At 39.9% G+C, this 21,673-nt stretch overlaps 1 protein-coding gene across 1 annotated transcript in view; it reads right to left on the reverse strand.

The window, feature by feature from the left end:
- COL28A1 (collagen type XXVIII alpha 1 chain) overlaps nucleotides 1–21,673 on the reverse strand; it is a 112,994-nt gene that overhangs the window by 38,861 nt on the left and 52,460 nt on the right. Inside the window, exons 7-16 of the mRNA XM_089660420.1 lie at nucleotides 19,435–19,479; nucleotides 18,542–18,568; nucleotides 17,219–17,263; nucleotides 15,435–15,479; nucleotides 14,654–14,707; nucleotides 12,997–13,065; nucleotides 10,991–11,059; nucleotides 5,195–5,263; nucleotides 1,603–1,671; nucleotides 1,181–1,249 (exon numbers count right to left, since the gene is read on the reverse strand). Coding sequence (XP_089516546.1) covers nucleotides 1,181–1,249; nucleotides 1,603–1,671; nucleotides 5,195–5,263; nucleotides 10,991–11,059; nucleotides 12,997–13,065; nucleotides 14,654–14,707; nucleotides 15,435–15,479; nucleotides 17,219–17,263; nucleotides 18,542–18,568; nucleotides 19,435–19,479 — 561 coding nt within the window. The remainder of the gene's footprint in view (nucleotides 1–1,180; nucleotides 1,250–1,602; nucleotides 1,672–5,194; nucleotides 5,264–10,990; nucleotides 11,060–12,996; nucleotides 13,066–14,653; nucleotides 14,708–15,434; nucleotides 15,480–17,218; nucleotides 17,264–18,541; nucleotides 18,569–19,434; nucleotides 19,480–21,673) is intronic.

Here is a 21,673-nt window from a genome sequence, read left to right on the forward strand (position 1 = left end):
GATGCTTTCTTAACCAAGTAGTGCTGCTGTAGTAGTAAAGATCTAGACCAGCAATGGGCAAACTACGGCCCGCGGGCCGTATATGGCCCGGCGGACCTTTTAATCCGGCCCGCGGAGCGTGATACTGTCAGGATGATCTGTCCCCCTCGACGTATCTGCGCATGTGCCGGAGATCGCCGATCGGCTGCTAATGCCTGAAACTGGCACATGCGCAGATACGTCGAGGGGGACAGATCCTCATAGGAGACAGATTTTCATGCTACACCGGAACGGCGCGGGAATACGGCGAGAGGAACGCGCGGAGCAAAGGTAAGTGAATTGACACAGGGGGGGCTTGGGGACTTAATATGGGGGATGAATTACTATGGGGGATGAATTACTATATGGGGGATGAATTACTATGGGGGATGAATTACTATATGGGGGATGAATTACTATGGGGGATGAATTACTATATGGGGGATGAATTACTATATGGGGGATGAATTACTATAGGGGGATGAATTACTATATGGGGGATGAATTACTATGGGGGATGAATTACTATATGGGGGATGAATTACTATGGGGGATGAATTACTATATGGGGGATGAATTACTATGGGGGATGAATTACTATGGGGGATTAATTACTATAGGGGGGATGAATTACTATATGGGGGATGAATTACTATGGGGGATGAATTACTATGGGGGATGAATTACTATAGGGGGGATGAATTACTATATGGGGGATGAATTACTATAGGGGGGATGAATTGCTATATGGGGGATGAATTACTATATGGGGGATGAATTACTATGGGGGATGAATTACTATATGGGGGATGAATTACTATGGGGGATGAATTACTATATGGGGGATTAATTACTATGGGGGATGAATTACTATATGGGGGATGAATTACTATATGGGGGATGAATTACTATGCTTACTATGGGGGAATATTACTATACTTACTATGGATGACACATACACATCATTCATCTACTCTTGGTCCGGCCCCCGGGTCCAATATATGAACCCATTGCGGCCCTCAAGTCAAAAAGTTTGCCCACCCCTGGTCTAGACCATGGCTATCTTTTTTGGCATAGTGTCTGGATCATAAGACTGGCAGAATAGAACTATAAATTCAAATTATGATTTCCCTCTATTAATAGGATAAAAAATATTTATTACCTTTTCTCCTTGTATTCCAATTCCAGGTAAACCAATTGGGCCTGGCAAGCCAGGAGGTCCAAATTCTCCCTAGGAGGAAAATGAATAATTTACTGTATGTTCACAATGTGATTCTATATATTGTAAAATGAAAAGTATCCTGAAATTGAGTGTGTGCAGGTAACCAGTTAAAAATCTTATCAGTTACTGTGATAAATTTATATATTTTAAATGGAGGTCCACTTTATTTTGCATTTTCTGGAGAACACCATAATTCAGCTCTTATAAATGTGTTACCAGCACTTGTTAAGAGCTAAGAGCACCGACTAAATGTTAAGGGTTGTAATAGTAGGTAATCTGAGATATAATCAAATCAGAATAACTGAAAGCTGAAGGTACAGAGCAATAATATATGTATAGTTTATTCCATATATAACACTGACCTTATCACCCATAATACCAGGCCCTGTCATTCCCCGAGGTCCTCTTGGTCCTTCAAACCCACGATCACCCTACAAAAGAAATATTACATCATATATAAAATAGACTAGTCCAATTTACAAGATCAGTGCCACAACTCTTCCGCTTGCTGATCTCTTACAATCTACTGCCTATATAGTGGGGTTTTCAGGTTCTTTCAAAGCAAAGGTTTTGTCCCCAGCATCATAGAAACAATGGCATAGTAACAATCTTGTCTCAAAATACCAACCAAACTGTCCTCTCTGCTTCACACACCTCCTGCTCTATTGTCTCCTCCTACCATGCTTGTCTCCAGTACTTCTCCAGAGTCTCTCCTATCCTCTGGAACTCTCCACCTCAATCTGTCCAGATATCTCCTACTCTGTCCACATGTAGGCCATCTGTGAAAACGTATCTCTTCAGAGAAGTCTACCCCTCCTCTACCAAACAACTGAAGTTTTAGTTCTTCCATCAGCCCATCCTGCACATTTTTTACCTTTTGTACTACTTGCCTCACTGTACTGTCTCCCTTTATATTGCAAAGCACTGTGCAAACTGTTGGTGCTATATAAATCTTGTAAAATATTAACAGCAGCAACTAATGTCGAAGGATTCCATCAGGACCAGAATCCCTGGAAAACATTTCCATTTGTTGCTCTAATGGGGTATTGTGGAGTAATATTTTACTTCTTGTGTAGCTAGATAAATTACATCTGGAGAAGCTGTGAGCAACTATATTGATGGTGTACACATTCTGTAAGGGATAAGGAGGATATGCCCAGGTTATTAAATTCATTAGCAGGATAACTCTTAAGCAAGCTTGCTAATAGCCACTGTAAAATTGTCACATTATAAAACCTCTAGCAGAGATCTCCACAGGCTCTATTCTGTTTGCAATTAGCCATTGTAAGGCCATTTAGGAGGAATACCCATTTGGCTCTACTTGACCTGATCCTGCCCTTTTCATACAACCCAGATCTCAAAATCTGTTCATAATCTATAAATCCTGATATGATAAAAATTACAGTCATAACAAGTTTCTACCCAAATGTGTAAGAAAGTAACTATTAATTTGATACCAAACATACCTAAGTTATAATGTACAAAAACAAACTGGTCGCATGAAATGTCCTAAAATATGTCTATATCCAGTGTATGTTTGATCTTTTTTTCAAATGGTCATTTCACTTGATTCACCTCTGTTACCTCACTGGGTTTTTAATGTGCATACACTTATTTGCCCCTAGATTGAAGCCTTGCACCTATTCTTAGTATGGGTTATGACTAAGACTGGTTAAGTCGAAACGCGTAAACCTTTATACCTGTGATGTTTTTACTGTGGTTGATTTAATAAAACTAAGGTTTTAGAGCAGCAATGGGCAAACTACGTCCCGCGGGCCGTATACGGCCTGGCGGACCTTTTAATCCGGCCCGCGGAGCGTGATACTGTCAGGATGATCTGTCCCCCTCGACGTATCTGCACATGTGCCGGAGATCACCGATCGGCTGCTAATGCCTGAAACTGGCACATGCGCAGATACCTCGAGGGGGACAGATCCTCATAGGAGACAGATTTTCATGCTACACCGGAACGGCGCGGGAATACGGCGAGAGGAACGCGCGGAGCAAAGGTAAGTGAATTGACACAGGGGGGGCTTGGGGACCTAATATGGGGGATGAATTACTATATGGGGGATGAATTACTATGGGGGATGAATTACTATATGGGGGATGAATTACTATATGGGGGATGAATTACTATATGGGGGATTAATTACTATAGGGGGATGAATTACTATATGGGGGATGAATTACTATGGGGGATGAATTACTATATGGGGGATGAATTACTATGGGGGATGAATTACTATATGGGGGATGAATTACTATGGGGGATGAATTACTATGGGGGATTAATTACTATAGGGGGGATGAATTACTATATGGGGGATGAATTACTATGGGGGATGAATTACTATAGGGGGGATGAATTACTATATGGGGGATGAATTACTATATGGGGGATGAATTACTATAGGGGGGATGAATTACTATATGGGGGATGAATTACTATATGGGGGATGAATTACTATGGGGGATGAATTACTATATGGGGGATTAATTACTATGGGGGATGAATTACTATATGGGGGATGAATTACTATATGGGGGATGAATTACTATGCTTACTATGGAGGAATATTACTATACTTACTATGGATGACACATACACATCATTCATCTACTCTTGGTCCGGCCCCCGGGTCCAATATATGAACCCATTGCGGCCCTCAAGTCAAAAAGTTTGCCCACCCCTGTTTTAGAGCAATGGCTGTAGTGCGGATCGATTTCATTTAAGTCTGGAACGGATAAGCAACTGTGGATCACGCACCTGCCTAGTTCCTGGGATGAACATTGGATTGGTAGTAGCACCTTATTTTCTTTTTTTACCTATTCTTAGTGCATACAAAAATTTGATTAGTTTCTGATCACAATAAAATATTCGCTAGGAATTAAATTACAGAAGAATGTTCGGGACCATCTACTTAAATAAGACAGGTCAGGCAGTACCACTCCAAGCCTCATGTGCACAACCTCTCAGCTCAGCTTCCACATTAGGTGCCACTTCTGGAAAAGAGCACATACCTTTCCACATGAATTCTGAAGTACACAACTCAGGACCACACTCTGATGACATTAACCATGCAGTTTATTCAAAACCACTGGTTTCTGTGCAGTCCCTGCCTTTAGCCACACCCTACTGATGCGTTTCATCCAGATTGAAATTTTCAGACTATTTCACTAGAAGTACAAAACTCAAAGCTGCACTCTGATGGTGTCAACTGTTCAGTTCATGGTAAACTAATGGCTTCTGCACAGTCCCCATCCTTAGCTACACCCAACTGACACATTTCACCCAGGTTGGGCTTAATCTGTGAAATGCATCAAAGGAGTGCAGACAAGGGCAGGGACAGTACAGAAGCCAGTGGTTTAGAATAAACTGAATGGTTGACATCATTAGAGTGCAGCCTTGAGTTTTCTACGTCTATTGAAATGTTCAGAAAAGCCCAATCTGGGTGAAATGCGTCAAAGGGGTGGATAAGGGTGGGCACTGTACTGAAGCTGGTGCTTAACAATAAACTTAATGGTAGACGTTCTCAAAGTGCAGCCTTGAGTTTTATACTCCTAGTGAAATAGTTAGAAAGGTCCTCTTTAAAGTTCATTCAAAAGTAATAATAGATAAGCCCCCCAACACCATGAAAAATTGTTATAATGCAGCCTCTTAGGAAACCTGAGGTTTTCATATCCTGTGAGAATGCCCTTGTGCACTGTGTTGGCAGATTTTCTAATAGGCTTCATCAAAAACCTTGTACGCTTTCCCCAAATGCCCATATGTATCAAATCTGATCATATCTGTGGATGGCCATATCTGTTGTGATCCAGACTGCCCACAAAGACCTGGACAGGCCAATCTGCCAATCTCTGGGTATCTGAAGATATTTCCATCCAAAGATCTCTGGTGAATTGGCATTTTTTACAAAATTTGTACGGAATAGGACAGAAAAAAAAACTTACCTTTGGTCCTGGAAGACCCTCTCCTATAGATCCTCTTTCTCCAGGAAGCCCCTGAAGTCCTTGAGAGCCCTGTTAGGATGAAATCATTACAATATATCAAAAAGTTATAAGTACAATCCCCTGAACTGACACATAACACAAACACAGCTTTCTTTGTAGTCTGTCTAGTTGTAACTTGCTTGCAAATAATGTAGTCCTATAACTTCAAAGATTGCATCTAATATGGCTGGAAGCGAACATTGTCTTCTGTCTCGATGAGCATATAGGCAGAATCTAATCCAGTACAGCAGACCTATTTGCCTTTTTAACCAAAGAGATCATTCTAGATTTCATGTTATTTTATCACAAAACACTATTTTGTATCAGTAAAATTCATAAGACACTCAATTAAAATTCAGAATAAGTATTTTCTAAGTATTTTACTTGCCATTTTTAAAGTTAAAATAACAGCAGACGGATTTGGTTAATATTTGTCAGACTGAAGATAAACCACTGTAAACTTGCCCCAACATGATCTGGGTTTAGGTAAATGTGTGTCTGTCAGACATGTTTAGCTTAAAAGCAGGCCTGATTGCAGGTATTAAGAAAAGAAGTGTTTTCCAATAATTTATGATGTACTGTAGGTATATATACTTCTGGTTGCATAAACTTTAAGATTCATAAAAATGTATTTGTCTAAGACTGAACAGCTTTGAAAGTACAGAAAAATACTACTTGAAAAACAATTAAAAACGTATTGTGCACTGTACAATACAACAAGATCCCAAGATTAGTATTGCTGCTTTATCCATAATTGGAAATCCAGCATGGGGGTGAGGCCACAAATGTAATGGGTCCAGCAAGATACTGTAGCAAATAAATATACACTCATCGGCCACTTTTAGGTACACCTGTTCAATTGCTTGGTAACACAAATTACTAATCGGCCAATCACATGGCAGCAACTCAATGCATTTAGGCATCTAGACATGGTGAAAATGACTTGCTGAAGTTCAAACCAAGCATCAGAATGGGGAAGAAAGGGGATTTAAGTGACTTTGAACGTGGTATGGTTGTTGGTGGCAGACAGGCTGGTCTGAGTATTTCAAAAACTGCTGATCTACTCAGATTTTCACTCACAACCATCTCTAGGATTTGCAAAGAATGGTCTGAAAAAGAGAAAATATCCAATGAGTGGCATATGCATATATATATATGTATATATATATATATATATATATATATATATATATATATATATATATATATAAAATGCTCAGTATAAATGAGTACACCACTTTTCAAAAGTATGATTTTAATCAATATCTCAATGAGCATAAGAACAATATCCCAAATTTTTACTAAACTGAGTTTTATAGAACTTTTTTTAGTTCTATACATAAAAGTAAGGATAATAATATAATTTAGATTACAAAATCTTCAGTTTTACTCAAATTAGTCGATGCTAACATGAATACACCCCACAACAAAAACTACTACATCTAGCATTTTGTATGACCTCCATGATTTGTAAGGACAGCACCAAGTCTTCTGGGCTGGAATGAACAAGTTGGCAACATATTGCAACATCTATCTTTTTCAATTCCTCTAGAACAACCTCTTTTAGAGCCTGGATGCTGGATGGAGAGTGATGCTCAAGTTGTTTCTTCAGAATTCCCCATAGGTGTTCGGTTGGGATCAGATCAGGAGACATAGTTTGCTACTGAATTACTTTCACCCTGTTCTTCTTCGTAAATGCAGCAGTGGCTTGAGATGTGTGTTTTGGATCATTGTCATGTTGGAAAAAGTGCACGATAACCAAGGGCACGGAGTGATGGTAGCATCTTCTCTTTCAATTTAGAGCAGTACAGCTGTGAATTCATGATACCATCAATGAAATTCAGCTCCCCCATACCAGCAACACTCATGCAGCCCCACAGAAGGACACTGCCACCACCGTGTTTCACTGTAGGCACCATGCATTTTTCTTTGTACTCCTCACTTTTGCTACGCCATACAGTTTTGAAGTCATCAGTTCCAAAAACATTTATCTTGGTTTCATCACTCCAAAGTACAGAGTTCCAGCAGTCTTATTCTTTTTCAGCATGGGCCCTGGCAAATTCTAGGTGGGCTTTTTTGTGCATGGGCTTTAAGAGAGGCTTCCTTCATGGAGAGCACCCATGCATTCCATTGCTCTGCAGTGTACTCCATATTGTGTCAAGGGAAGCAATCACCCGATTTCGCATTCTACTTCTTTAGCTAACTGCAGTGAACTTGCACGGTGATTTACTTCAACCTTTCTCATCAGGAGACGCTCCTCTCGAGGTGTTACGTTCAGAGGACGGCCTGGAAGTCTCTGTGAGATGGTTGCAGTTCCATCTTTGTTACATTTTTGTACAACCTTTGCTATTTACTTTTGATCTTCTTGTAGTCCTCACCTTAATTATTTTCTTTCTCAGGCATTGTGACATTTCTCTTCCATGTGGTGCCATTGCTGACAGCATGAAATGGGAAGGGGTTTTCTTTGTTAGGTAATGCCCTTTTATAATCAACTATCTGCTGCATACCTGTTTGATGAATAATTAGACTTACCTGTAGTTGAATGTTTTTAAATAGGATTTTGTCTAAAATTTAGCTTTGCCCCTAAGACTTTTATTGGGGTGTATTTACTTTAGCGACATGGTCTTGAAAGAATTTGTTAGGAAATATACTTTTTGTGTGTGCAAATTAACAAATCTTGTTTGCAATCAATGGCCCACATTTGTGGGAGTATTCTGTAGAAGTGTCCCATAGAAAATGGTGATTTTGAAAGGAAAGAAAAGATTTTCTGACAAATCTGTTGGGGTGCACTCATTTATGCTGAGCACTGTGTGTGTGTGTGTATATATATATATATATATATATATATATATATATATACAGTGGGGATCGAAAGTTTGGGCACCCCAGCTAAACATTTGTATTAATGTGCATAAAGAAGCCAAGGAAAGATGGAAAAAATCTCCAAAAGGCATCAAATTACAGATTAGACATTCTTATAATATGTCAACAAAAGTTAGATTTTATTTCCATCATTTACACTTTCAAAATAACAGAAAACAAAAAAATGGCATCTGCAAAAGTTTCGGCACCCTGCAGAGTTAATATCTTGTACTGCCCCCTTTGGCAAGTATCACAGCTTGTAAACGCTTTTTGTAGCCAGCCAAGAGTCTTTCAATTCTTGTTTGAGGTATCTTTGCCCATTCTTCCTTACAAAAGTCTTCCAGTTCTTTGAGATTTCTGGGCTGTCTGTCACGCACTGCTCTTTTAAGGTCTATCCATAGATTTTCAATTATGTTGAGGTCAGGAGATTGTGAAGGCCATGGCAAAACCTTCAGTTTACGCCTCTTGATGTAATCCCCCGTGGATTTCGAGGTGTGTTTAGGATCATTATCCATTTGTAGAAGCCATCCTCTCTTTAACTTCAGCTTTTTCACAGATGGCATCAAGTTACCATCCAAAATTTGCTGAAATTTTATTGAATCCATTTTTCCTTCTACTCGTGAGATGTTCCCTGTGCCACTGGCTGCAACACAACCCCAAAGCATGATTGATCCAACCCCATGCTTAACAGTTGGACAGAGGTTCTTTTCATTAAATTCTGTGCCCCTTCTTCTCCAAACGTACCTTTGCTCATTCCGGCCAAAAAGTTCAATTTTAACCTCATCGGTCCACAGAACTTCTTTCCAAAATGCATCAGGCTTGTCTATATGTTCATTTGCAAAGTTCAAACGATGATTTTTGTGGTGAGGACGTAGAAGAGGTTTTCTTCTGATGACTCTTCCATGAAGACCATATTTGTACAAGTATCTCTTTAGAGTGGAATAGTGTACCACAACTCCAGTGTCTGCCAGATCTTTCTGGAGGGATCGTGCAGTCAAACGTGGGTTTTGAATTGTTTTTCTCACAATCCTGCGAGCTGTTCTGTCTGATATTTTTCTTGGTCTTCCAGATCTTGCTTTAACTTCCACTGTTCCTGATGACTGCCATTTCTTAATTACATTCCGAACAGAGGATATTGACCTCTGAAAACGCTTTGCTATCTTCTTATAGCCTTCTCCAGCTTTGTGAGCGTCAACTATTTTCAGTTTCAGTTTTCTAGACAACTGCTTAGAAGAACCCATGGTGCTGATTGTTGGGGCAAGGTCAGATGAGTCTGGGCATTTAAAACCTTTGAGATTGACATCACCTGGTTTTCCCAGACGATGATTGAGAACAATCCATGTCACTGGCAGGTCTCAGCTTTGCAAAGGGGGCAGTGCATGCTATAAATTCTGCAGGGTGCCCAAACTTTTGCAGACGACATTTTTTTGTTTTCTGTTATTTTGAAAGTGTAAATGATGGAAATAAAATCTAACTTTTGTTGACATATTATAAGAATGTCTAATCTGTAATTTGATGCCTTTTAGATATTTTTCCATCTTTCCTTGGCTTCTTTATGCACATTAATACAAATGTTTAGCTGGGGTGCCCAAACTTTCGATCCCCACTGTATATATATTTATTACTGAATATATTAAATATGATATATTTAAATTCTAAAGATCAATAATCATTTTTAGTATTACGTTTAAATAAAGGGACAGCACAGTGGCTAAATGGTTAGCAATTCCACCTGGTGGTACTAGGGTCATTGGTTCAAATCCCAACCATGGCACCACCTGGCTGCAGTTTGCATGTTGTACCTGTGTGGGTTTCCAGGTACTCCAGGTTCCTTCCGCACTCCAAAGACATGCTGGTAGGTTAACTGGATCCTGGCTAAATTGGCCCTAGTATGTGTCTGTATGAATATAAGTTAAGGACCTTAGATTGTACATCCCTTGAGGGTTAGGGACTGATGTACAATACATATGTAAACGCACTGCATAAATTGACAGCACTATATAAGTACCTGAAATAAATTATGTTGGTATGAATGCATAAAAAATGCACCTCTACTTTTAAAATGGAATTGAACCTAAAGAAAGGAAAAAACACCAACAAGTAGAACGTTTATGACAGAAGTGACCCAATTGGTTTCTACTGTCATAAACCTCTCTCTGTGTCTGTTAGCATTTAAGTACACTAAGCCACACATGTGCAGCTCAGTGTACATCAACAGCACTGCTTTTAGCCATGATGATTTGACTCCCAAGCTAGTGCTCAGGAGTGGCAAAATAGTGGCCAGACCAACAAAATGTTCAAAACCTGGAAGGAAGAGAAGATGGCAGCGCCGGTGCCAATGAGAGCATTGACAGCACAACACTGGAGGGGATCGTTTGCCAGGTGAGTGCCACCTGTTGGTTATTAGTGGGTACTGAATACAATGAAAGGGGGAAAAAATCAGGATAGTGAATTAATGGCATACATATACATTTCCAAGGTACTAACAGACCAGGGGCACCTCTGGATTCACAAATTAAAATTTTGAAGGGCTGTTAGATTACCACAGTGTCCACTTTGTTTCAAACCTTTGAATTATGTCTTGGATACTTATGAGTATACTCATGAGATTGTAAAATTAGGATACAAATAGATTGGTAAACGTTTGGCAGGGATGTTTGCTGTCCAGTTATTGCTTCATCTTCCTCTTGAGAGAGCCATCTATGAACATTTTTGCCCAGGTAAAATACTGTAAGTCTTTGAAAGTTTCTGGCTAACATTGCATCCCAGATTTTCATAACTTATATCTTTCAGAAAAAAACTAGTTACGCATGTTGGATATTTAGAATAAAGTAATTTTCTAAACACAATGCAGATAGTTTGACAAAAAAAACAAACAAACATTAAAATACTCACTGGTGGTCCAGGCTCTCCAATTCCTGGCAGACCACTTGGTCCTGGTCTTCCTTGTGTTCCAAAGTCTCCCTAAATACATAAAGAGAGCAAATAATAAAAAAAATGTTATTACACATAGCCATATACAGATGTAATCACTGTTGCATTTTCAAAGATTTAACATTGAACAGCATTTCCTCCCCATGTGCTATACCCTATGATATGATATGAAGTAATTCTTATAATTTGGGAAATGTAAGATATACATGCATTGCTCTCTTAACAGTGTTGTGGAACAGGCTGTAAATGGACCTATGGAATATGTATAATGGTCCTAAAGTGGAACACCGTGTAACTATTTTGGTGAAGTGTTCTGAATGAATGTGTCTTTTTTAAAGTTTTAGATAAACAATCATATAGTACACCCATAATAACAGAAAGTAAAGTGACACTGAGTGTTACCCAAGCAGGGAAATACAACATATTGTGCTGTTTTTGTAGCACCCTCCTAGATAGCTAGGGGGAGCTAGTGTTCAATTATTAGAGGATGAGTAGCAGCCTGTGATGATAGTCAGAGGGGGATCAAATCTGGGTCAGAGTCTAGTTGCTCTGCAGGTCTGGTCCTTGATACCTCCCCCTGCTCTAAAGATTTTGGAGAGGATTCAAGAAGAAGGGGTGAGAAGGGGCTGGCGTGCACACTTATAGGACCCTGGCCAATCCCCAAGTAGGAGGTTTGGCATGGGGACAAGGCTGCCCTTAAATGTGAAAGAGCCTGCTCAGCAGCAGGAGAGTTTGAGTGCAAGATGAAGTAAGAGGCTGGAGAGTAGGAGCCTGGGAGGTGGCCCGGATGGGAAGGAGCTCACCTACAGGCAGAGGAGCTGGAAAGAAGGAAAGCTCAGGACCTCATCGGTCCCCAGAAAGAGGGCCATCTGGGCAGCAGGGAAGGAGCGGCCCAGCAGAAGGCCTGAGAGCAGCCACCGACCCATCAGTTCACAGACAAAGGACTGAGTGAGTAGACCTGTAACCCCTGGGCCAGTAAGGGGAAGGAGCACCCAGGGATTCACCCAGTACAGCTGGATAGAGGAATATCTAGGGTCTGGGGTGGTACACTTGAAGATGCTGGCTAGCTCTCCAGAAGAGATGTTTGCAGTTATAGAGACTTGTACATAGTTCCAGGAAGATTGTCCTCAGTTGCCATTCCCTTGGGCATCCCATACACCCCTTACCTTACCACATCCAAGTTCAAATCCCCCTAATAAAATTTGAAGAAAAAAGAACAAGCTCAAGGACTGGTCACTGTTTCCTGAATGCAAGTCTGTGTGTGGAAAATGCATATTGCCCGGCTGTGCAGGACTAGAGGAGGACCCAAAACTCAGCACCTCCTAAGGAGGTAGTGCTACATTTGTATTATTATTATTATTATTATTATTACTATCATCAGAGATCAAGAAAACTAGACACCTGGCCCAGTTTTTCATTCCCCATAAACTGATCTTTAGTGTGTTTCTTTTTTTCTTTCTCCATCAGTAAACCATATCAGTCACACTGAAACCTTAGCTGGGTTAGAACTTACTGCTTCACTTTCAGACTGACAAGGTTTATGACGGATGATGTGGAAAATAAGGCTGCTTATGCACTAAGAAAAACTGCTGGAAGGAAAAAGTTCCAAAGTCCAGTGCATAGGAATGGCATAATTAAGCCTAGTGCCTTGTTACTGTTACTATGATTGATTCACATTGCACCATCATATTCCATGGCATTAATATATAATCTATTGGTGTGAAGATGAAACCCTGTAATGTCTATGTATGCAATACTCTTACTTGTTGGTACTCAGGGGATCTGGTATATTGTCCAAACTAGATTGCTTCCCTGCAATAAAGTGAACTACAGAGATGTCCATGTAATGTCCATGCATAGATAATCACACTATACACGTATCCCTTAGTTGTAGAGTGTTCTTACACATCCAACAATAGTCTTGTGTCTAGGGGGATCAGAAGTCAAATAGTTCAGTTATTTGTTACCTTGGGACCTGGCAGTCCTATCCCTGTTTCTCCTTGAAGTCCAGGTGGTCCAGGGAGACCTCTATCACCCTATGGAAAAATATAAACAGTCAATATATTTGTACTAATTACAATGTTGTTTATAATAGTAGTAGTGGGTGACATTTTTATTTTTGTTTTACTAGGTTTGTTTGTTTTTTCCTTTTTGCTATCTGTGTCCCAGTTGAGATTTCTACTCATCTCCTGTCCTATTGACACATGAAGGGAACTCTCTTAACTGGGACATACTACTGGTGATACCGTTCCAAAGTGGGTTTTCTTTCTACTTTATGAAGGATTCTTCTCATTTTTTGCCCAGTCTTCAGACAGGAAATTAAGGGAATATCTGCTTAATGGGTATACAGGCTGCAGTAAACATCTTACAGAAGCTCTAAAACTGGCTATACCAAAGTTTGGCTGGTTCTACAGGGACCACCAAATTTCAATCAGTATATGGCTGTTCCCAATCAACAGAAGTCCATCATTTGATCGTCTTCTGTTGAAGGGACATGTTGGAAAATTTGCCTTGACCAGGGTGCTGCTGTCAGAATACAATGTCCCGGCTGGTGTAAGATTCCTTTATTCACCCTGTTTGTGCAGATGGAGTAATCTGTTAGTTTTTTCATTCAGCCCTCTGTCTAAAAGATATAAAAAGTAACTGTGTACGGCCAGCTTAACGTTAACCCTTTCCTATCTTGCAGTAACACATGTCCTGTCCTAGAATGGCGATGCTCACTTACTGTAATGTAGTGCTGTCACCTTAGGACTACAGAACACTCCTCTCCTTATTTCTGTAACATAGAGGGAGGTGTTAAGGAGTTCTCAGAGTTGTCTGTTAAGAGCTGATAGCATTGTTTGATATTTTAGTTCAGTGCACAGTAAGTTACAAGAATAACAGATTTCTGAAAGGATCAGCAGGTATTATAGTGTATATTTTGTCCTAACACAACAATTTCCGGTTCTAGATGACATTGCTGCTCCTCCATAGATATAGCACAGTGAGTGAGCATTGTAACCCTAGGACAGGAAGTTTGTTACTGGCAGGATCTCCAGGTGAAAATAAAGATATCAAATCCCCAAAAAACTAATACAAACTTTAAAAGGGCTGGAAAGCTGCAAAATATTATTATTTCATCCTTGGGTTTAGATATACTTTAACGCAAAATCCCAACATCCATATACAGAATAGAAGCTTTCATCTGTTAAATGAAATGAGTTGCATGGAAGTAAGCTTGATTTTAGTTCTCAGTAGCCTTACAGTATACTCAGAAATAATGTCAAGCCAGTAAGACGATTCAACTCCGTTAAACCAATAAATGGTAAAAGAGACTGAATGTTGGTCCCCAAGTCCCTTTAGACAACATAAATTGTAGCTGTAAGAAACATCCTGTTCGGGTAATACTAGGTTAATATTGCTCAGCCTCTGTTGCCATTTGTTAGTTTGTTGTAGCAGGACTGTCAATGATAGTTAAGGATTTTAATTTATGTATACTAGTACTATAACCACTACAATATTTCCTTGGCCATCAATTTTATGTGATTCAAATGCATGAGTTTTTCTCACAAGTGCTTTTTTTTCCATAAAACTGACATTGCTTTATTACCAGTCTTTATGTTCACACTTATAATATTTCCTTACCTTTTGTCCTTGCAGTCCTTCAGGTCCCTGATCTCCCGGAGGTCCTTGAATACCCTATATGGCATTGAGATGAACAAAAGTGTTAGTTCTGGGTTCTATGAGTGAGCCATACAAACTACTGTACTCAGCCAAAACATTTTTCTATATGCAGTATACATATATGTTGTAAGGGGGGCACAGTCAAATGACAGTGGCAGCGGCAAACCATGTAGGAAACTAACAAGCAACAAACTAAACTGAAGTCAGCTCCTGACTAACAGGGTTCCCAGCTACAGGTTCCCCAAGCAATCTGTAACCATTTGTATATAGGTGCAGTTAGCTTGCCTGCCACTAGGTGGCTCTGTTACCATTATGGTATGGTAAGGGGAAAGTTGTGATCAGGTGTTAGATCCCCTTTTAGAGAATTTCCTCCCCTAGTGATGTAATGGGTGGAGTTAGTGGTGCTTTGCATGGCTGAACTCCTAGGCAAGGTGGTACAGAGTACGTGAAGAAAAGCTGTAGTTGCCCTGTCTCCCTGGACCATCTTCTGCAGGTCCTGTAGCAGGGTCCTCAAGGTGTTGGGGGCCAGGATAGAGTACACTGTGTGGAATTAGTAGGAAAGTGGTCCCAATACTATGGTATCCCCAAGGAGAAGAGGGAAGATATCCTAACTAAAGATTGTGGGTTTACTTGTAATATGCATATTTTAATGTGACCGATTATTTCAGTATAATTCTACAAAACCTCAGAAAAACGTGTTGTGCAGTGTTTTGGGCATAGATCATCTAAAATGTTTTCTTACCTGTACGCCTCTTAATCCTCTGGGACCAGTAGGACCTTCAGGACCCTAAAAGATGAAAATAAAAATGTTATTGTGAATGAATTTGGAATGGTGCACACTGAGATAATCCTTACTGTACCCCACAGCAACCAGAAATCACATGTCGATGGAGTCCAAGAGACCAAATGTACACCAAATCTTATCTTTTGAAAACACTAGGGAATTCTCCGACTAGTCTATTTGTAGGTGTTAGGTCCCCTTTAATTTTAGCTCTTCCTTAGAGGTGGAGATGTGATGTCATGGCTTTCCATTTTAAAAGGCTGGCTGAGTAGGGAGGTAGAGACAGCTTAGAGCCACAGAGGAGAGTACATCTGGGAGAGGGTTTGTGTGAACTCTTCTTTTGGCGGAGGGGGGAGGAATGACTACAGTGCTCAGGCCTCAGAACAAGGACTAGGAAAATGGACTTTTGGTATGTGAGTGATTACACCCTCCTTTCTAATGTTGTTTAATGATGTGACTATTTGAAATGATCTTTATTGACATTACCCAAAAAAAGTCTATTGCCATTGGAAGATAATTTTTTTTATACTAATGCAAGTAAAGAAGGTATCATGGCAAACAAAAAGCCTCTGTATGGTGATCTACTGGAGTAATATGTTAAGTACAGCCAATGCCTGGGAAGAAGAAGTATATGCATTTACTTGTGCAAGCCACGAGTGGGTGATGAAAAGGGAAAAGGAGTCCCCTGCCTGGCGGTAAAGAAAAACCCCTCATATAACATGCATAAGCTGCCCTGGGCCTCCATATTGCATGGGTCTGTGGTGGTCAGTTGGACTTCTGGAGATTCTATCTGGACCATAAAAACACAGGTCTATCTAAGAGTACTCTGGACATTTAGGGGTTAAAGTGTACAGTAACCAGGAGATGTGGTGGCAAGGTCTAGAACCTGCATTTGTGAGAACAGTGCATTTGTTTGGGTGGAGAGCAAGTGTGATGCCCTGAAGACCCTGTTTGTAGGTGGGGCCCAGCTGCATGTGACAACCATGAGGAAAGGAGCTGGGTACCTTGTCCTATATATTGCTTGCTGAAATTAATCCAAAATAGAGAAGGGTGCAGAACTGTATCAAATCCGTGAGGTATACGGAACACAAAAGTGACATTGGGGTCAGAGGATGGGTCACCAAACATGGAAGTAAGGATAGTTTTTTTCAGACTGACTGGGACTCTTTAAATTGTTGAGTTACTCTAACTACTCTTGGGGCAAGAAGGACATCATGGTGTGTGAAAAGACGTATGAGACACTGCATGTAGGGCAGAAAGGATTGAAAGTTATGTCTCAATGCGTGTAGTCGAGCAATATAAGACACTGTGTGTAGAATGTGCATGAGATATCGGGGTTGATTTTCACTTTGCAAGAGAACTTTCCCTTAGTTTAGTGAATGTGGTGAAAACTGACTTTGCAAGAATACCCAATCGTGCAAGAAAAATTTAACAAAATAATATTTTTGCTTGCACATGATTGGATTATGGAAGTCAGCAGAGCTTCATTTCATTTATTAAGCTAAGGAAAAACTCTCCTGCCAAGTGGACAGCCTGATTGCCTTTAGTAAATCAGCCCTATTGCGTGTAACAGAAGTGAGGTGCTATCTGTAAGTGTGGCACACATGGCTGCCGATTTATTTCAGAGCTTTCTGACAAAAGCAAATCAACACAATTTTAATTACAGTTACCTACTGTAGGATCACTGCCAATTTTTATTTCACAGCACATGGAATAACTGTCACCAATCTTGTTTACTTACGCACCCGATCACCCTTGATGCCAGGAATTCCACACTCGCCTCTCTCACCCTAAGAGGAAAAAAAAGTAATATGCCTAATGAAACCTTTACTCTCAAAAGAGTATGTTTTTACTACTGCAGTGCATTTTAGTTAGTCCTTTCAGTGTGGTTTTATGAATTTTAACCGTTTCTCTACCGCCCTATAGCATAAATGCTGCTACAGGGTGGCAGGGCTGCACAAAATCACGTATATATGTGATTTTGCATTTCCGGGTAGGGGGCGCACGCATGTGCCGCCCTACCTGCACCGCCATTGACAGCTACATATGTCAATCATCGGGTCCCGGCCAGAGATTCTCTGCTGGCACCCAGCGATCGCCAAGAAACATTGACAGGGGAGAGACCTGTGTGTAAACAACACAGGTCCCTCTCCTGCCAGCAGTAACATGCTGCTGTGTATTTCTCTGCACAGCAAAAAAATACACAGCAGCATGTTTCCCTAGTAAAACACACACAGCACACATGGTAAAACAGCACACAGTTTGATCGCCCCAGATGTTAACCTCTTCCTGCCCAGTGTCATTAGTACAGAGTCAGTGCTTTTTATTAGCACTAATCACTCTATTAGTGTCACTGGGATGTCCGTGGCAGTTAGTCAGTTCCCCCCAGTGTTAGAATGCCCATCGCAGTCCCACTATAAGTCGCTGATCACCGCCATTATTAGTATAAAATAAATAAATTAAAAATTCAGTATATATACCGCCATTTGTAGACGCTATAACTTTCATGTAAACCAAATAATTTACATGTATTGGGATTATATATATATATATATATATATATATATATTTATTTTGGCCTAAATTTATGACAAAATTCGATTTTTAAAAATTTTTTACTGGATATGGTTATAGCAAAATTTCAACAATGTTTTTTTTTTTCAAAATTGTCGCCTTTTTTTGTTTATAGCAAAAAAAACAAAAACCACACAGGTAATCAAATACCACTAAAAGAAAGCTCTATTTGTGGGACAAAAAGGACATAAATTTCATTTGGGTGCAGCGTTGCATGACCATGCAATTGTCAGTTAAATTAACGCAGCGCCGTATTGCAAAAAATGGCCTGGTCAGGAAGGGGGGTAAATCCTCTGGAGGGAAGGTGGTTAATGAACAATTACAAATAGCACAATGTGCATTCAGAATGAACTCCAGATTGATTATTACAGTGGAGGCCACTGTGCATTAAATATTTATACTTTAGCATATCCTCAACAGCATTTTCTTTGAACACACACTATGCACATTTCCCCCTGCATTTATTATATGTAATCATAAACTCAATACATTACCGGCTCTCCTTTATACCCAGGTTTGCCCTAAAAAGAAAAAGAAAAGATCAGAATCATAACTCTGATGACTAAGGTAGTCATATTTGTTTTGATTGCAATTGTGTGTCATATACACTTCTTTATACTTTCAGAAGGCGTGTTGCTGGAAATTTCTGAATTTTTGGATTGAAGGATGCTATCCAATCCCAATCCCAGCATGCACATATGACTGGGCAGTCCCAGTTTAGATGCCAAAAATACACATAAGATCTCTGATACTTGAGGAAAGAAAAGTGCAGTCCATATGGTTAAGCTGAATTAGTGTAATAAATGCTATTCAAAATTGTAAAAAAAAATCATGGTAACGCCCTCATGGCGAGTCCATGGATGATTTCCAGTCCTCTTAGTTTATTCTCAAGATATAGATTTTCCATTAATGGCATAATCTTGGGGGAGGGATGGGGGACAAGATTCAAACAGTGCCTATGCGGGGTTTAGCCTTTTATGTTATGATCACATCTATGGTGAGCTGTTCAAATAAGTAACAGCAAATATTTAGGTTTCATAGTAATGTAAATTAGAGCAAAGCTTCTCTCACAATTAAGTGGTCCCACTGGAATATTCTGTATTTGCTTTTGGAACTCTGTTCCAGTCCACCTAGGTGTGTTGGGTGTCCTTGCATACCTTTGCACGTTCCGGTTCCTCTTACTGCATTCTGCACATTATCAAATTAATTAAAAGTCCTCATAATGCCCTCTGCAGGCATGCAAAACCTATTAGATCATATACAATATTTTTTTAAATCGTAATTGTCTGTTTTTGTTGTGCGGATCCTTTAGATTAGAAGAATTATATTATTTACTGTATATGGTCATTTATAACCTGCCCATATTATGTTAGATTTATACAGTTACCTCAAGTCCATCTCTTCCAGGAATGCCATTAAGTCCAGATTCTCCCTGTAATAAAGACAAAAGCACCATGTTTTCATTTTAGATGTAATTCCAAAAAGAGCTTACCTTAAAGCAGAGCTTCACCTCCAAAAGGGAAGTTACGCTTTTCTGCCTCCCCCTCATCTTTAACATTTGGGCACTTTTTTGGGGGGGAGTGGGTACCTTGTTTTGACGGGTACCAACTCCGCATTTCCACCCGGATTGCCTAGACTATCCAAGCGGAAGATCACCCTCCTTTTCTGCTTGCAGCTTCTTGGAACATGTCACAGGTCCCAAGAGGCTTCAGGATCATTCAAACGGTGCAGCATAGCTCGGTTACAAGGGGTTACAGCTTGCTTCCCACAATTAGCATGGCTGTTGCCGGGGATCCGAAAACCGGCAAAGAACCGGCACAGGTGAGGACAGCATTGGATCCCTGGACATGTAAGTATCAATTTATTAAAAGTCAGCAGCTACAGTATTTGTAGCTGGTGACTTTTTAGATTTTTGTAGGGGGACTGAAGATCCTCTTTAAAGACCCAATGCTCATTAACCAACTCAATAATGTTTGAACAGTACAGAAATCAGAGATATTTAACATTCTTTCTGCTAGAGATCCAATAGTCTGAGGCCCAGTTTTAGATTCCAACTCACATGCTGCACACTGCTGATCCATATTCTTTGCATTACTGCCATGGTAATGTATGAGCAAATAAACAAATACGGAAAAAACAGAATACTTTATTATACAGCAGCAGGCATTCATAATTCCCTGTAATGTACAAAGTTATTATCACAAAGGATGTATAATACAAAAAAAGTATTTTTGCCCTCTAATAAATGGCATTGTTCCTTAAAGTGTATGTTAGGGCAAACAGAAATACATGGATTTTTAGACTGTTGAGGTGCCAAGACTAAGGCTACGTTCACACTAGCGTTGTGTGCAGGCGGCAGAGAGGCGTTTGGGAAGCATTTTTACTGCTTCCCAAACGCCTCTGACAATTCTGCACATTGCAGCACATGGTGCTGTTCTAACGGGAGCGTTAGCGTCGCAGAAAAACGGACACCTCTGGTCGAGTCAGGAGGAGTTGAAGCCTCCTATTCTAGTCTATGGTGCCGCGGGTGTTGCGGGGCATTTGCGGAGCGGTAACACCATTTAAACTTCATTATAGGCGTTTGTGGAGCGTTTTTAACGCTCGGCAAATGCCTAGCAACCGCAGCTAAACCGCGCATGCCGAGCGTTAAAAAAACACTCCGCAAACGCCGCTATAGGGGCGTTTGGCAAGCGTTGGTAAAACAGTCAAGTGTGAACGAGCCCTAAAACAGTAAAAACGTTTATAATATTTATGCTTTTATTTACCAGAATGTAAGTTGTAAACATTTAGCATCATCTCATTATGGTCACCTGGATTAATTGTTGTCTGTTTGTTGCCTAATAAGTAATTGTTATATATCTATGTTGTAGACAGAGGTTCAGGTTTCTCCCCTTGCGGTCCCTTGTTGACCCTGTAAGGAAAGTGGGTTGCCTTTTGGTTGAGGTTTTCGGCACCCTCTGGTTCTCCAGTTAAATATATTGTATGTCCATGTAAAAGCAATTACTGCTTTGTTTATTATTGACTATTAGATACTTATTGATGATATATATGACACTACATATTTCCCCTATTTATCTTCCTGATGAACTGTGATGCGAAACACATTGAAAAAAAAAACACCACCTTTACTCTACCCATCTAAAGGGAATGTATTTCTGCTAGAATTACTGAATGCTCCACTAAAAATGAGTTATGTAATGATGTATAGGCAATATGATAGGAGGGTAGAAAGCAGTAGTCAAAAGGGAAAAAGAATTGTTTGAACAATAAAGACATTCTGTAATGTTAATCATACATATTCAATTTTATGTCAAAAACTGTTTTATTGAGAAAATTCTCTATATTATAAAGTATTTTATGGTATTCTTGCTTTAATTTTAGCACCTTAAAAGTACCAAATACATGTAATTCACATGGTGCCAGTTGATCACCCATGAATCCTTTCTATACATAGGGCAAAAAAATTAAATAAAATATGCAATACATGCAAATGTTCCATTGTTTTATCCCCTTTTAAGACCCTGCAAATGCAGAAAAATACATGTTGATCTGCCAGAGATTAACTCAGTTTATAAGCCCTGTTGTGGGCTGAAAACACACTGCATTTTTGTGGACTTCTTGGTGTC

Source organism: Staurois parvus, unplaced genomic scaffold (genome assembly GCF_062004578.1).
Source record: "Staurois parvus isolate SC_StPar_1 unplaced genomic scaffold, SC_StPar_1.0 ptg000031l, whole genome shotgun sequence".
Lineage (NCBI taxonomy): Eukaryota > Metazoa > Chordata > Amphibia > Anura > Ranidae > Staurois > Staurois parvus.